The 17065-nt window shown below is 41.2% G+C and overlaps 1 protein-coding gene across 1 annotated transcript in view; it reads right to left on the minus strand.

Annotated features, from left to right (window-relative positions):
- LOC121844013 (nuclear receptor coactivator 2-like) overlaps window positions 1–13100 on the minus strand; it is a 27489-nt gene extending 14389 nt beyond the window's left edge. Inside the window, exons 1-2 of the mRNA XM_042313881.1 lie at window positions 12537–13100; window positions 6383–6555 (exon numbers count right to left, since the gene is read on the minus strand). Of these exons, the coding sequence (XP_042169815.1) occupies window positions 6383–6555; window positions 12537–12628 (265 nt within the window). The 5' untranslated portion in view covers window positions 12629–13100. The remainder of the gene's footprint in view (window positions 1–6382; window positions 6556–12536) is intronic.
- Between the last annotated feature and the right edge of the window lie 3965 nt (window positions 13101–17065).

A 17065-nucleotide genomic window follows, 5' to 3' on the forward strand; every position in this document is an offset into this window, starting at 1 on the left:
CATTGACTCTGTACCGGTACCCCCTGTATATAGCCTCCACATTGACTCTGTACCGGTACACCCTGTATATAGACTCCACATTGACTCTGTACCGGTACCCCCTGTATATAGTCTCCACATTGACTCTGTACCTGTACCCCCTGTATATAGCCTCCACATTGACTCTGTACCGGTACCCCCTGTATATAGCCTCCACATTGACTCTGTACCGGTACCCCTGTATATAGCCTCCACATTGACTCTGTACTGGTACCCCCTGTATATAGCCTCCACATTGACTCTGTACCGGTACCCCCAGTATATAGCCTCCACATTGACTCTGTACCGGTACCCAATGTATATAGCCTCCACATTGACTCTGTACCGTAATACCCTGTATATAGCCTCCACATTGACTCTGTACCGGTACCCCCTGTATATAGCCTCCACATTGACTCTGTACCGTAATACCCTGTATATAGCCTCCACATTGACTCTGTACTTGTAACACCCTGTATATAGCCTCCACATTGACTCTGTACCGTAACACCCTGTATATAGCCTCCACATTGACTCTGTACCGTAACACCTCTTATAATTAACTACTTGTTATTTTATTTTATTTGCTGCTTTTAATTAATTAACTACTTGTTACTTTTATTCAGCATTTATTTAAACCTGTTGTTTGTAACAAACAACACATTTTTATTCAAAAATACCTGTTAAGGGTCTACTACACCTGTTGTATTCAGCATTTCACTGTAAAGTCTACTACACCTGTTGTATTCAGCATTTCACTGTAAGGTCTACTACACATGTTGTATTCAGCATTTCACTGTGAGGTCTACTACACCTGTTGTATTCAGCATTTCACTGTAAGGTCTACTACACCTGTTGTATTCAGCATTTCACTGTAAGGTCTACTACACCTGTTGTAATCAGCATTTCACTGTAAGGTCTACTACACCTGTTGTATACAGCATTTCACTGTAAGGTCTACTACACCTGTTGTATTCAGCATTTCACTGTGAGGTCCATTGTATTCAGCATTTCACTGTAAGGTCTACTACACCCATTGTATTCAGCATTTCACTGTAAGGTCTACTACACCTGTTGTATTCAGCATTTCACTGTGAGGTCTACTACACCTGTTGTATTCAGCATTTCACTGTGAGGTCTACTACACCTGTTGTATTCAGCATTTCACTGTGAGGTCTACTACACCTGTTGTATTCAGCATTTCACTGTAAGGTCTACTACACCATTGTATTCAGCATTTCACTGTGAGGTCTACTACACCTGTTGTATTCAGCATTTCACTGTAAGGTCTACTACACCTGTTGTATTCAGCATTTCACTGTGAGGTCTACTACACCTGTTGTATTCAGCATTTCACTGTGAGGTCTACTACACTTGTTGTATTCAGCATTTCACTGTGAGGTCTACTACACCTGTTGTATTCAGCATTTCACTGTGAGGTCTACTACACTTGTTGTATTCAGCATTTCACTGTGAGGTCTACTAGACTTGTTGTATTCGGCGCATACTAGTACCAATAAGACTAATACCATTTGATTTGAATTGACAGATGGGTAAAGCACTTTGTACTGCCGATGTAGAAAAGTGCTTTATAAAACACATTTGATGTGAGATGGTAGGCAGGTCGTGTCCTATTACTCAGCTTTACATAACCAAGGGCCTGTGAGTCACCAAACAACCATCATGAGTCAGCTAACTTTGCCATCTGACTCAGAGACTCTATAGACTACTATATTCAGCCAGTCACAGCCCACCTTACACTTTGTATAACCTAAAATTACACACACACACACACACACACACACACACACACACACACACACACACACACACACACACACATACACACACACACACACACACACACACACACACACACAAGGTTTCAATTGACTGATAACAGTGGAGGGCCTAGAGAAAACTAAAGCTCTACGGTAACTAAGAATCCATTCCCTGTAAGCTATGGGAGCAGGTAGCTGAGAGACTTGAGTGAAGACCAGGATGTAGATATATAGATATATAACACCATTGTCAAAGTTAGAAACGTAATTCCTCCTTCCTCTTCCAACCTCGATATGTTATTTAACCCCTAAGGTCGATGTCGCAATAATAATAAAATAAAAAAAGTCAGTTTAAGCTAAATATATATTTATTTAGCCTTGAACACGTCTTGATCCTGCTCTTTAATTACTTGTTACTTTTAACTCTTATTCTTATACGTATGTTTTTGAAACTGTATTGTTGGTTGAGGGCTCGTAAGTAAGCATTTCACTGGCTCGTAAGTAAGCATTTCACTGGCTCGTAAGTAAGCATTTCACTGGCTCGTAAAGTAAGCATTTCACTGGCTCGTAAGTAAGCATTTCATTGGCTCGTAAGTAAGCATTTCATTGGCTCGTAAGTAAGCATTTCACTGGCTCGTAAGTAAGCATTTCACTGGCTCGTAAGTAAGCATTTCACTGGCTCGTAAGTAAGCATTTCATTGGCTCGTAAGTAAGCATTTCATTGGCTCGTAAGTAAGCATTTCATTGTGAGGTCTACAGCTGTTGTATTCAGCGCATGTGACTAATACATATTTGTTGTCTCACTTCCACATCTGCGGTGAAAGCTGACAGAGCTAGACTGGTGTTTGTCAGACCCCGAGACGTCCCGAACATCGGTCCTCTCACAAAATCGTCTGTAGCGTCCGCACGGTTTGGTCTACAAAACTATTGTGCCCCTCTATGGAAAGATGAGACTCTCACGAACAAGATGGTCTTCTCCGTTTTGCTCTACGATCCACACAAGTGTCTTGGGTCTCGTCTGAATTCGGTACAGACGATCTGCCAACTTCAGTCTGTAGCGTCCAAACAGTTTGGGCTTCACAGTAATATGACCCCTCTGTGGAAAAGTGACAATCTCCACAACAATGTTCCCTGAAAGCTACGGAGAAAAGCATGAGATCAAACTTCACTCAACTTGGACTTTGGCAAGTAGGTGCACCTGATTCAGCTGCCCTGCGCGCCAGGTAGGCCAACTGTTGCCATTTTCAACCATTTGATGTGTCTGAAGATACAACACTCTGCCTTCCCGGTGGGCCCAGAGAGCAAATCAAGTGCACTATAACCCACCGCTGGCCAATCAGATGGCTCAGATTACCCTGTCTGCAGTAACGTAGCAGGACTCAAAGTATGCTACAGCTAAATGTGAGATTTCTAAACGTTTAAAACCACGACTAGAAAGAGACCGTCAATGAAAGCAGTAAAGATCTGCTGTTTTTATGAGTTCATGTTTAAGTTGTTACTCAGCACTGTCAACACTTTGTATTCCACACTTTTATAACCCACAAAATGCCCGTTCTTCCTATTTCCACTCAGCGCTACAACAAGCAGATTTGGATTTAGATTCCGTCTCTCACAGTTGAAGTGTACCTATGATAAAAATTACAGACCTCTACGTGCTTTGTAAGTAGGAAAAACTGTGAAATCGGCAGTGTATCAAATGCTTGTTCTCCCCACTGTAGATAAGTGCCAACAATAAGAGTCAAATACTTGTTCAATGTTTTTATTTTATTTGTTTTATATAAAAACGAGTTCCTTTCTTATATCGCTCAGATAATGGACAGAGACTTCAAAACAAACTTCTTTTAGATGTTTTTTTGTTCCATGTAGAGAATCTGTTGTTCAATGTCTTTCTATGAGCTAATTTCTATGGGCTAATAGCAGTAAGGACTATCTGTTATTCAATGTGTTTCTATTGGCTAATAGCAGTAAGGACTATCTGTTATTCAATGTGTTTCTATGGGCTAATAGCAGTAAGGACTATCTGTTATTCAATGTGTTTCTATTGGCTAATAGCAGTAAGGACTATCTGTTATTCAATGTGTTTCTATGGGCTAATAGCAGTAAGGACTATCTGTTATTCAATGTGTTTCTATGGGCTAATAGCAGTAAGGACTATCTGTTATTCAATGTGTTTCTATGGGCTAATAGCAGTAAGGACTATCTGTTATTCAATGTGTTTCTATTGGCTAATAGCAGTAAGGACTATCTGTTATTCAATGTGTTTCTATGGGCTATTTGCAGTAAGGACTATCTGTTATTCAATGTGTTTCTATGGGCTAATAGCAGTAAGGACTATCTGTTATTCAATGTGTTTCTATTGGCTAATAGCAGTAAGGACTATCTGTTATTCAATGTGTTTCTATTGGCTAATAGCAGTAAGGACTATCTGTTATTCAATGTGTTTCTATGGGCTATTTGCAGTAAGGACTATCTGTTATTCAATGTGTTTCTATGGGCTAATAGAAGTAAGGACTATCTGTTATTCAATGTGTTTCTAATAGCAGTAAGGACTGTCTGTTATTCAATGTGTTTCTATTGGCTAATAGCAGTAAGGTAATTGTTTTGTTAAACCATTTTTTAATTATGCTTGGTATGACATTCTTAAAACAATTCCATACTGCTTGGGGTGGCAGGGTAGCCTAGTGGTTAGAGCGTTGGACTAGTAACCGGAAGGTTGCAAGTTCAAACCCCTGAGCTGACAAGATACAAATCTGTCGTTCTGCCCCTGAACAGGCAGTTAACCCACTGTTCCTAGGCCGTCATTGAAAATAAGAATTTGTTCTTAACTGACTTGCCTAGTTAAATAAAGGTAAAATATATATATTTTTTTAAATTAGTAGAACACCCCCCTCTCCATCTTGGATCGTGCTTACGACTCTTATGGGTTAATAACTACTGCCATTGTGCCATTGAGCAAGGCACTAACCTAATTACTTAAAAGATGCACTATGCATCCTGGTTGCTAAAATCATAATAGTTCGCCTAATTTCAGTTTGTGACAAAACAAGCAAGTCTAGTGTAGAGAATCACTGTACCATCTAAACCTCTGTGAAATATCTATTCCATCACCAAAAATATTGTATTTTCAGCTGTTTGAAGCTGGTGTATAAAGCCGAAAGTAAAAAAAGAAAAAAAGGGGAAAGCACAGAAATAGAGCACACAGAACAGATCTACCTCTTCGAAATACTTACTTTCAATGAGAAAGAAATTAGTTATAGATCTGTCAATGTAAATTTACCCCAAAATTTAAATATAGTAGCTTTAAAAAAAAAAAAAAAAAAAAAAGGGGGGCACTGATCTGCATTTCATTTACATGTAACTGCCAAAATAAAGGAAACACCAACTTATAGTGTCTTAATAGGTCGTTGGCCCAACACTAGTCAGAACAGCTTCAATGCACCTTGTCATAGATTCTAAGTGTCTGGATCTCTACTGGTCTACTGGAGGGATGTGACACCATTTCTTCCAGGACAAATTCCATCATTTGGTGTTTTGTTGATGGTGGTGGAAAACGCTGTCTCAGCTGCTCCAGAATCTCCCATAAGTGTTCAGTTGGGTTGAGATCTGGTGACTGAGACGGCCGTGGTATTTGGTTAACATCGTTTTCATGCACATCAAACCTTTCAGGTGACTACTCATGGCCTGTGGATGGTGCATTGTCATCCAAAAGAGGCATAGCCATGGTAACCAAAGTAAAGACCTGCCCAGCATTTGTATACAGGACCCTGAGCATGATGGGATGTTAATTGCTTAATTAACTCAGGAACCATACCTGTGTGGAAGCACCTGCTTTCAATATACTTTGCATCCGTCATTTACTCAAGTGTTTCCTTTATTCTGGCAGTTACCTGTATGTGTAAGGCTGGCTGAATTTTGTGTAAGAATGTCCAATTCTGTCATGCAAAATAGACCAATAAAGCAAGTTTTGTACCAGTGTAGTGTAGTGTAGTGTAGTGCAGTGCAGTGTTGTACCAGTGTAGTGAAGTGTAGTGCAGTGTTGTACCAGTGTAGTGTAGTGCAGTGTTGTACCAGTGTATTGTAGTGTAGTGTTGTACCAGTGTAGTGTAGTGTAGTGCAGTGTTGTACCAGTGTAGTGCAGTGCAGTGTTGTACCAGTGTAGTGTAGTGCAGTGTTGTACCAGTGTAGTGTAGTGCAGTGTTGTACCAGTGTACTGTAGTGCAGTGCAGTGTTGTACCAGTGTAGTGCAGTGCAGTGTTGTACCAGTGTAGTGTAGTGCAGTGTTGTACCAGTGTAGTGTAGTGCAGTGTTGTACCAGTGTACTGTAGTGCAGTGCAGTGTACCAGTGTTGTGTAGTGCAGTGCAGTGTTGTACCAGTGTAGTGTAGTGCAGTGTTGTACCAGTGTAGTGTAGTGTAGTACAGTGTTGTACCAGTGTAGTGTAGTGCAGTGCAGTGTTGTACCAGTGTAGTGTAGTGCAGTGCAGTGTTGTACCAGTGTAGTGTAGTGTAGTGCAGTGTTGTACCAGTGTAGTGTAGTGCAGTGCAGTGTTGTACCAGTGTAGTGTAGTGTAGTGCAGTGTAGTACCTTGCTCCTTGATCTGTCGTATCTGTTTGACAGTCTCCTTGAGAATAGCACATTTGTCAGGCTTGACGTTGAAGTTATCGATGTCGTTGAAGTTGGCGAAGATCAGCTCGGCCAGCTCCTCAATGTACTTGTTCTCATGCTCGCGGTTTCTCTTCTCGTTGCTTCGTTTGAGGCTGAGGAGACAAGGGGGTAAAGAGAAGGCCAGTGTGAGACGTGTTCCATGATATAATATAACCAGTTGATATTAGTGTGTTCCATGATGTAAAATAACAGAATGTGTTCCATGATATGAAATAACAGAATGTGTTCCATTATATAAAATAACAGAATGTGTTCCATTATATAAAATAACAGAATGTGTTCCATTATATAATATAACAGAATGTGTTCCATGATGTAATATAACCAGTTGATATTAGTGTGTTCCATGATATAATATAACCAGTTGATATTAGTGTGTTCCATGATGTAAAATAACAGAATGTGTTCCATTATATAATATAACAGAATGTGTTCCATGATATAATATAACCAGTTGATGTTAGTGTGTTCCATGATGTAATATAACCAGTTGATATTAGTGTGTTCCATGATATAATATAACCAGTTGATGTTAGTGTGTTCCATGATATAATATAACCAGTTGATGTTAGTGTGTTCCATGATATAATATAACCAGTTGATGTTAGTGTGTTCCATGATGTAATATAACCAGTTGATATTAGTGTGTTCCATGATATAATATAACAGAATGTGTTCCATGATATAATATAACCAGTTGATGTTAGTGTGTTCCATGATATAATATAACCAGTTGATATTAGTGTGTTCCATGATGTAAAATAACAGAATGTGTTCCATGATATGAAATAACAGAATGTGTTCCATTATATAAAATAACAGAATGTGTTCCATTATATAAAATAACAGAATGTGTTCCATGATATAAAATAACAGAATGTGTTCCATTATATAAAATAACAGAATGTGTTCCATTATATAAAATAACAGAATGTGTTCCATTATATAAAATAACAGAATGTGTTCCATTATATAAAATAACAGAATGTGTTCCATTATATAAAATAACAGAATGTGTTCCATGATGTAATATAACAGATTGTGTCCCATGATATAATATAACAGAATGTGTTCCATTATATAATATAACAGATTGTGTTCCATGATATAATATAACAGAATGTGTTCCATTATATAATATAACAGATTGTGTTCCATGATATAATTTATTTATTTATTTATTTTACCTTTATTTAACCAGGTAGGCAAGTTGAGAACAAGTTCTCATTTACAATTGCGACCTGGCCAAGATAAAGCAAAGCAGTTCGACAGATACAACGACACAGAGTTACACATGGAGTAAAACAACAAACAATAATACAGTATAAACAAGTCTCTATATACAATGTGAGCAAATGAGGTGAGAAGGGAGGTAAAGGCAAAAAGGCCATGGTGGCAAAGTAAATACAATATAGCAAGTAAAACACTGGAATGGTAGTTTTGCAATGGAAGAATGTGCAAAGTAGAAATAAAAATAATGGGGTGCAAAGGAGCAAAATAAATAAATAAATTAAATACAGTAGGGAAAGAGGTAGTTGATTAGGCTAAATTATAGGTGGGCTATGTACAGGTGTAGTAATCTGTGAGCTGCTCTGACAGTTGGTGCTTAAAGCTAGTGAGGGAGATAAGTGTTTCCAGTTTCAGAGATTTTTGTAGTTCGTTCCAGTCATTGGCAGCAGAGAACTGGAAGGAGAGGCGGCCAAAGAAAGAATTGGTTTTGGGGGTGACTAGAGAGATATACCTGCTGGAGCGTGTGCTACAGGTGGGAGATGCTATGGTGACCAGCGAGCTGAGATAAGGGGGACTTTACCTAGCAGGGTCTTGTAGATGACATGGAGCCAGTGGGTTTGGCAACGAGTATGAAGCGAGGGCCAGCCAACGAGAGCGTACAGGTCGCAATGGTGGGTAGTATATGGGGCTTTGGTGACAAAAGGGATTGCACTGTGATAGACTGCATCCAATTTGTTGAGTAGGATATTGGAGGCTATTTTGTAAATGACATCGCCAAAGTCGAGGATTGGTAGGATGGTCAGTTTTACAAGGGTATGTTTGGCAGCATGAGTGAAGGATGCTTTGTTTGCGAAATAGGAAGCCACTTCTAGATTTAACTTTGGATTGGAGATGTTTGATATGGGTCTGGAAGGAGAGTTTACAGTCTAACCAGACACCTAAGTATTTGTAGTTGTCCACGTATTCTAAGTCAGAGCCGTCCAGAGTAGTGATGTTGGACAGGCGGGCAGGTGCAGGTAGCGATCGGTTGAAGAGCATGCATTTAGTTTTACTTGTATTTAAGAGCAATTGAGGCCACGGAAGGAGATTGTATACCACTGCTCAATTGAGGAAATGTCCACACTACCACGTAGGGCTGCACGATATGGGCACATAATATAGGACTTATTTTTAACAAAATGTTACAATTGTGATTTGACTTTCAAATTAGAGCAAAACTGTTGGAATCATGGAAATATAATGACTATTCTAATTCTATAGTTAGAATATAATAGTGGACACTTTGAATACAGTGTTTGAGAATACAATGAATTAAAATGCCAGGGGAGGAGTTATTGTGACAGGGTAGGAACTAAAGTGTTGATAAGGTTTTCCTAGGGGACCCTATAAGCTTTGGCTACATTGCAGGTTTTCTCTTAGCTACTTCATATATTCTTGCTTTGCATTTTTCCTCTTTGAATTAGAAGATACTGTTGCACAAACAACATGCTGATTTAGGTCTACACCATCACTGCTTTATCAGGCAGTATTAGCTAGCTACGTTTGTTCTGACTCAGCACATTTTATGAGCTAGCTAGCTATTAGCATTAGCGGCTAACAATTAGCATCTCACAAGATTTAGGGCAACATGCTAAGAAAAGACAAACCTAGCTGATGTAAGAAACACAAACTAATAGTGTCATTATGGAACGTTAGTGGATTTATATTACGAAGTGAAAACAGCATTGTTGTCATCAGCATTGTTGCATGTTCTGCATTGACCACGCGGACTGAACGCAAAGTGTCTCGTGGTTGAGGAGCATCAACTGTGCTCCTTTGAATGACAGGGGGCGTGGCTAGGTCTGTGTGGAAAGTGTCATGGAGAGAAAGAGCCGGAGAGAGAGATGACTCAAGTAGGGAAGTAAACGATAAATACTGACATTACACATGGTGTATCACATTTAACAAACCAAACATTCAAATACAGGTATAGAAGGTATAGTAACAACCCAAACCGGTCCCTGTATCATTACCGGTATAGAAGGTAAAGTAACAACCCAAACCGGTCCCTGTATCATTACCGGTATAGAAGGTATAGTAACAACCCAAATCGGTCCCTGTATCATTACCGGTATAGAAGGTAAAGTAACAACCCAAACCGGTCCCTGTATCATTACCGGTATAGAAGGTAAAGTAACAACCCAAACCGGTCCCTGTATCATTACCGGTATAGAAGGTAAAGTAACAACCCAAACCGGTCCCTGTATCATTACCGGTATAGAAGGTAAAGTAACAACCCAAACCGGTCCCTGTATCATTACAGGTATAGAAGGTATAGTAACAACCCAAATCGGTCCCTGTATCATTACCGGTATAGAAGGTAAAGTAACAACCCAAACCGGTCCCTGTATCATTACCGGTATAGAAGGTAAAGTAACAACCCAAACCGGTCCCTGTATCATTACCGGTATAGAAGGTAAAGTAACAACCCAAACCGGTCCCTGTATCATTACCGGTATAGAAGGTATAGTAACAACCCAAATCGGTCCCTGTATCATTACCGGTATAGAAGGTAAAGTAACAACCCAAACCGGTCCCTGTATCATTACCGGTATAGAAGGTAAAGTAACAACCCAAACCGGTCCCTGTATCATTACCGGTATAGAAGGTAAAGTAACAACCCAAACCGGTCCCTGTATCATTACAGGTATAGAAGGTAAAGTAACAACCCAAACCGGTCCCTGTATCATTACCGGTATAGAAGGTAAAGTAACAACCCAAACCGGTCCCTGTATCATTACCGGTATAGAAGGTAAAGTAACAACCCAAACCGGTCCCTGTATCATTACCGGTATAGAAGGTAAAGTAACAACCCAAACCGGTCCCTGTATCATTACCGGTATAGAAGGTAAAGTAACAACCCAAACCGGTCCCTGTATCATTACCGGTATAGAAGGTAAAGTAACAACCCAAACCGGTCCCTGTATCATTACCGGTATAGAAGGTAAAGTAACAACCCAAACCGGTCCCTGTATCATTACAGGTATAGAAGGTAAAGTAACAACCCAAACCGGTCCCTGTATCATTACCGGTATAGAAGGTAAAGTAACAACCCAAACCGGTCCCTGTATCATTACCGGTATAGAAGGTAAAGTAACAACCCAAACCGGTCCCTGTATCATTACCGGTATAGAAGGTAAAGTAACAACCCAAACCGGTCCCTGTATCATTACCGGTATAGAAGGTAAAGTAACAACCCAAACCGGTCCCTGTATCATTACCGGTATAGAAGGTAAAGTAACAACCCAAACCGGTCCCTGTATCATTACCGGTATAGAAGGTAAAGTAACAACCCAAACCGGTCCCTGTATCATTACAGGTATAGAAGGTAAAGTAACAACCCAAACCGGTCCCTGTATCATTACCGGTATAGAAGGTAAAGTAACAACCCAAACCGGTCCCTGTATCATTACAGGTATAGAAGGTAAAGTAACAACCCAAACCGGTCCCTGTATCATTACCGGTATAGAAGGTATAGTAACAACCCAAACCGGTCCCTGTATCATTACCGGTATAGAAGGTAAAGTAACAACCCAAACCGGTCCCTGTATCATTACCGGTATAGAAGGTAAAGTAACAACCCAAACCGGTCCCTGTATCATTACCGGTATAGAAGGTAAAGTAACAACCCAAACCGGTCCCTGTATCATTACCGGTATAGAAGGTAAAGTAACAACCCAAACCGGTCCCTGTATCATTACCGGTATAGAAGGTAAAGTAACAACCCAAACCGGTCCCTGTATCATTACCGGTATAGAAGGTAAAGTAACAACCCAAACCGGTCCCTGTATCATTACCGGTATAGAAGGTAAAGTAACAACCCAAACCGGTCCCTGTATCATTACCGGTATAGAAGGTAAAGTAACAACCCAAACCGGTCCCTGTATCATTACCGGTATAGAAGGTAAAGTAACAACCCAAACCGGTCCCTGTATCATTACCGGTATAGAAGGTAAAGTAACAACCCAAACCGGTCCCTGTATCATTACCGGTATAGAAGGTAAAGTAACAACCCAAACCGGTCCCTGTATCATTACCGGTATAGAAGGTAAAGTAACAACCCAAACCGGTCCCTGTATAGAAGGTATAGTAACAACCCAAACCGGTCCCTGTATCATTACCGGTATAGAAGGTAAAGTAACAACCCAAACCGGTCCCTGTATCATTACCGGTATAGAAGGTAAAGTAACAACCCAAACCGGTCCCTGTATCATTACCGGTATAGAAGGTAAAGTAACAACCCAAACCGGTCCCTGTATCATTACCGGTATAGAAGGTAAAGTAACAACCCAAACCGGTCCCTGTATCATTACCGGTATAGAAGGTAAAGTAACAACCCAAACCGGTCCCTGTATCATTACCGGTATAGAAGGTAAAGTAACAACCCAAACCGGTCCCTGTATCATTACCGGTATAGAAGGTAAAGTAACAACCCAAACCGGTCCCTGTATCATTACCGGTATAGAAGGTAAAGTAACAACCCAAACCGGTCCCTGTATCATTACCGGTATAGAAGGTAAAGTAACAACCCAAACCGGTCCCTGTATCATTACCGGTATAGAAGGTAAAGTAACAACCCAAACCGGTCCCTGTATCATTACCGGTATAGAAGGTATAGTAACAACCCAAACCGGTCCCTGTATCAATACCGGTATAGAAGGTATAGTAACAACCCAAACTGGTCCCTGTATCATTACCGGTATATCATAAAATACGGTATACCGCCCAGCCCTACAATAGCCTAATGTAAAGCCACAGTAAAGTAGTTAGTGTGGTACAGTGGTAGTAGTAAAGAAGTGTGTACCTGGGACCCAGTAGGTCAGAGGAACATTCTTTGCGTTTCCGTGACTCGGCCCTGGCAGCAGGGTCCGAGAGGTTTTCACCGACGCCACTCATCCTCACTGCATATCAGCGTCTGTGGAGACAACACACACAGAGAGAACAGTTATATAGACAACATAACAATCATCCACCAACCAGGAGAGGTTAGAGAAACACACTAATGTACCAGCAGCTGTCAGAGAAAGACCACACTAATGTACCGGCTGGCAGAGAAAGACCACACGGATGTACCTGGAGCTGTCAGAGAAAGACCACACTAATGTACCTGCAGCTGTTAGAGAAAGACCACACTAATGTACCAGCAGCTGTCAGAAAAAGACCACATTAATGTACCTGCAGCTGTTAGAGAAAGACCACACTAATGTACCAGCTGTCAGAGAAAGACCACACTAATGTACCGGCTTTCAGAGAAAGACCACACGAATGTACTGGCTGTCAGAGAAAGACCACACTAATGTACCAGCTGTCAGAGAAAGACCACACTAATGTACCAGCTGTCAGAGAAAGACCACACCAATGTACCAGCTGTCAGATAAAGACCACACTAATGTACCAGCTGTCAGATAAAGACCACACTAATGTACCTGCAGCTGTCAGAGAAAGACCACACTAATGTACCAGGATCTGTCAGAGAAAGACCACACTAATGTACCTGCAGCTGTTAGAGAAAGACCACACTAATGTACCAGCAGCTGTCAGAAAAAGACCACATTAATGTACCTGCAGCTGTTAGAGAAAGACCACACTAATGTACCAGCTGTCAGAGAAAGACCACACTAATGTACCGGCTTTCAGAGAAAGACCACACGAATGTACTGGCTGTCAGAGAAAGACCACACTAATGTACCAGCTGTCAGAGAAAGACCACACTAATGTACCAGCTGTCAGAGAAAGACCACACCAATGTACCAGCTGTCAGATAAAGACCACACTAATGTACCAGCTGTCAGATAAAGACCACACTAATGTACCTGCAGCTGTCAGAGAAAGACCACACTAATGTACCAGGATCTGTCAGAGAAAGACCACACTAATGTACCTGCAGCTGTTAGAGAAAGACCACACTAATGTACCTGCAGCTGTTAGAGAAAGACCACACTAATGTACCTGCAGCTGTTAGAGAAAGACCACACTAATGTACCAGCTGTCAGAGAAAGACCACACTAATGTACCGGCTGTCAGAGAAAGACCACACTAATGTACCGGCTGTCAGAGAAAGACCACACTAATGTACCAGCAGCTGTCAGAGAAAGACCACACTAATGTACCTGCAGCTGTTAGAGAAAGACCACACTAATGTACCAGCTGTCAGAGAAAGACCACACTAATGTACCAGCTGTCAGAGAAAGACCACACTAATGTACCAGCTGTCAGAGAAAGAGCACACTAATGTACCAGCTGTCAGAGAAAGACCACACTAATGTACCAGGATCTGTCAGAGAAAGACCACACTAATGTACCGGCTGTCAGAGAAAGACCACACGGATGTACCTGGAGCTGTCAGAGAAAGACCACACTAATGCATAAAAAGGTACTTAGCCCAAAATGACACTCTTCCCCAAATCCCATATCCAAGTGAACAAGGGTGGCTCATTCAGATGTTGGGCTGTCTGCCCTATTCAGGAGTTCACACACTAGAGGTCGAGCGATTAAATCGACATGGCCGATTAATTAGGGCCGATTTCAAGTTTTCCAAACAATCGGTAATCGTTCTTTTTGGACGCCGATAGCATTGCACTCCAAGAAGGAGACTGCGTGGCAGGTTGACTGCAGGCTGCAGCAAGGAGACATGGTAAGTTGCTAGCTAGCGTTAAACTTATCTTATAAAAAACAATCAATCTTAACATAATCACTAGTTAACTACACATGGTTGATGATATTACTAGTTTGTCCTGCGTTGCATATAATCAATGCTGTGCCTGTTAATTTATCATCGAATCACAGCCTCCTTCCCCAAACAGGTGATGATTTAACAAGCACATTCGCGAAAAATGTGTACCTAACCATAAACATCAACGCCTTTCTTAAAATCAATACACAAGTACATGTTTTTAAAGCTGCACATTTAGTTAATATTGCCTGCTAACATGAATTTATTTTAAATAAAGAAATGGTGTCCCTTCTCTTGCATTCCAGTGCAAGCAGAGTCAGGGTATATGCAGCAGTTTGGGCCGCCTGGCTCGTTGGGAGCTGTGTGAAGACCATTTCTTCATAACAAAGACCATAATTAATTTGCCAGAATTTTACATAATTATGACATAACATTGAAGGTTGTACAATGTAACAGGAATATTTAGACTGATGGATGCCACCCGTTAGATAAAATACGGAACGGTTCCGTATTTCACTGAAAGAATAAACGTTTTGTTTTCGAAATGATAGTTTCAGGATTTGACCATATTAATGGTCAAAACACCCTGCATACCACTGCAGGCTTGTTTCTGAAGCTAAGCAGGGTTGGTCCTGGTCAGTCCCTGGATGGGAGACCAAATGCTGCTGGAAGTGGTGTTGGAGGGCCAGTAGGAGGCACTATTTCCTCTGGCCTAAAAAATATCCCAATGCCCCATGGCAGTGATTGGGGACACTGCCCTGTGTAGGGTGGCGTCTTTCAGATGGGACGTTAAACGGGTGTCCTGACTCTCTGAGGTCATTAAAGATCCCGTGGCACTTATCGTAAGAGTAGGGGTGTTAACCCCGGTGTCCTGGCTAAATTCCCAATCTGGCCCTCAAACCATCACGGTCAGCTAATAATCCCCAGTTTATAATTGGCTCTTTCCTCCCCCTCCCCTGTAAGTATTTCCCAGGTCGTTGCTGTAAATGAGAACGTGTTCTCAGTCAACTTACCTGGCAAAATAGCGGATGAATAAACATTTAAAAAAAATAATGACTTAAGGCTCGTATTTCTGTGTGTTTATTATATTATAATTAAGACTATGATTTGATAGAGCAGTCTGACTGAGCTGTTGCAGCAGCAGGCTCGTAAACATTCATTCAAACAGCACTTTTGTGCATTTGGCCAGCAGCTCTTCGCTGTGCTTCAAGCCTTGGGCTGTTTACGACTTCAAGCCTATCAACTCCCGAGATTAGGCTGGCAATACTAAAGTACCTATTAGAACATCCAATAGTCAAAGTCAAATAGTAAATGGTATAGTCAAATAGTATAGAGAGAAATAGTCCTATAATAACTACAACCTAAAACTTCTTACCTGGGAATATTGAAGACCCATGTTAAAAGGAACCACCAGCTTTCATATGTTCTCATGTTCTGAGCAAGGAACTGACACGTTAGCTTTCTTACATGGCACATATTGCACTTTTACTTTTACTTTACTTTTTTCTTCTCCAACACTGTGTTTTTGCATTATTTAAACCAAATTGAACATGTTTCATTATTTATTTGAGGCTAAATTGATTTTATTGATGTATTATATTAAGTTAAAATAAGTGTTCATTCAGTATTGTTGTAATTGTCATTACTACAAATACATTTGTTAAAAATTGTCATCATTACAAATAAATAAAGTTTTTTTATTTTATTAAAATCGGCTGATTAATCGGCATCGGCTTTTTGGTCCTCCAATAATCGGTATCGAAAAATCATAACTCGGTCGACCTCTAGCACACACACTTGCACTACGTGCATGCACGCCCGCAGGAACACACAAGACTGCTTCCATCACGTGGACTGGGAGATGTTTCGTATTGCGTCAGACAACAACATTGACGAATACGCTGATTCGGTGTGCGAGTTCATTAGAACGTGCGTTGAAGATGTCGTTCCCATAGCAACGATTAAAACATTCCCTAACCAGAAACCGTGGATTGATGGCAGCATTCGTGTGAAACTGAAGGCGCGAACCACTGCTTTTAATCAGGGCAAGGTGTCTGGTAACATGACTGAATACAAACAGTGCAGCTATTCCCTCCGCAAGGCTATCAAACAAGCTAAGCGCCAGTACAGAGACAAAGTAGAATCTCAATTCAACGGCTCAGACACAAGAGGCATGTGGCAGGGTCTACAGTCAATCACGGACTACAGGAAGAAACCCAGCCCAGTCACGGACCAGGATGTCTTGCTCCCAGGCAGACTAAATAACTTTTTGCCCGCTTTGAGGACAATACAGTGCCACTGACATGGCCTGCAACGAAAACATGCGGTCTCTCCTTCACTGCAGCCGAAGTGAGTAAGACATTTAAACGTGTTAACCCTCGCAAGGCTGCAGGCCCAGACGGCATCCCCAGCCGCGCCCTCAGAGCATGCGCAGACCAGCTGGCCGGTGTGTTTACGGACATATTCAATCAATCCCTATACCAGTCTGCTGTTCCCACATGCTTCAAGAGGGCCACCATTGTTCCTGTTCCCAAGAAAGCTAAGGTAACTGAGCTAAACGACTACCGCCCCGTAGCACTCACATCCGTCATCATGAAGTGCTTTGAGAGACTAGTCAAGGACCATATCACCTCCACCCTACCTGACACCCTAGACCCACT

This window comes from Oncorhynchus tshawytscha, unplaced genomic scaffold (genome assembly GCF_018296145.1).
Source record: "Oncorhynchus tshawytscha isolate Ot180627B unplaced genomic scaffold, Otsh_v2.0 Un_contig_3286_pilon_pilon, whole genome shotgun sequence".
NCBI classification, from domain to species: domain Eukaryota; kingdom Metazoa; phylum Chordata; class Actinopteri; order Salmoniformes; family Salmonidae; genus Oncorhynchus; species Oncorhynchus tshawytscha.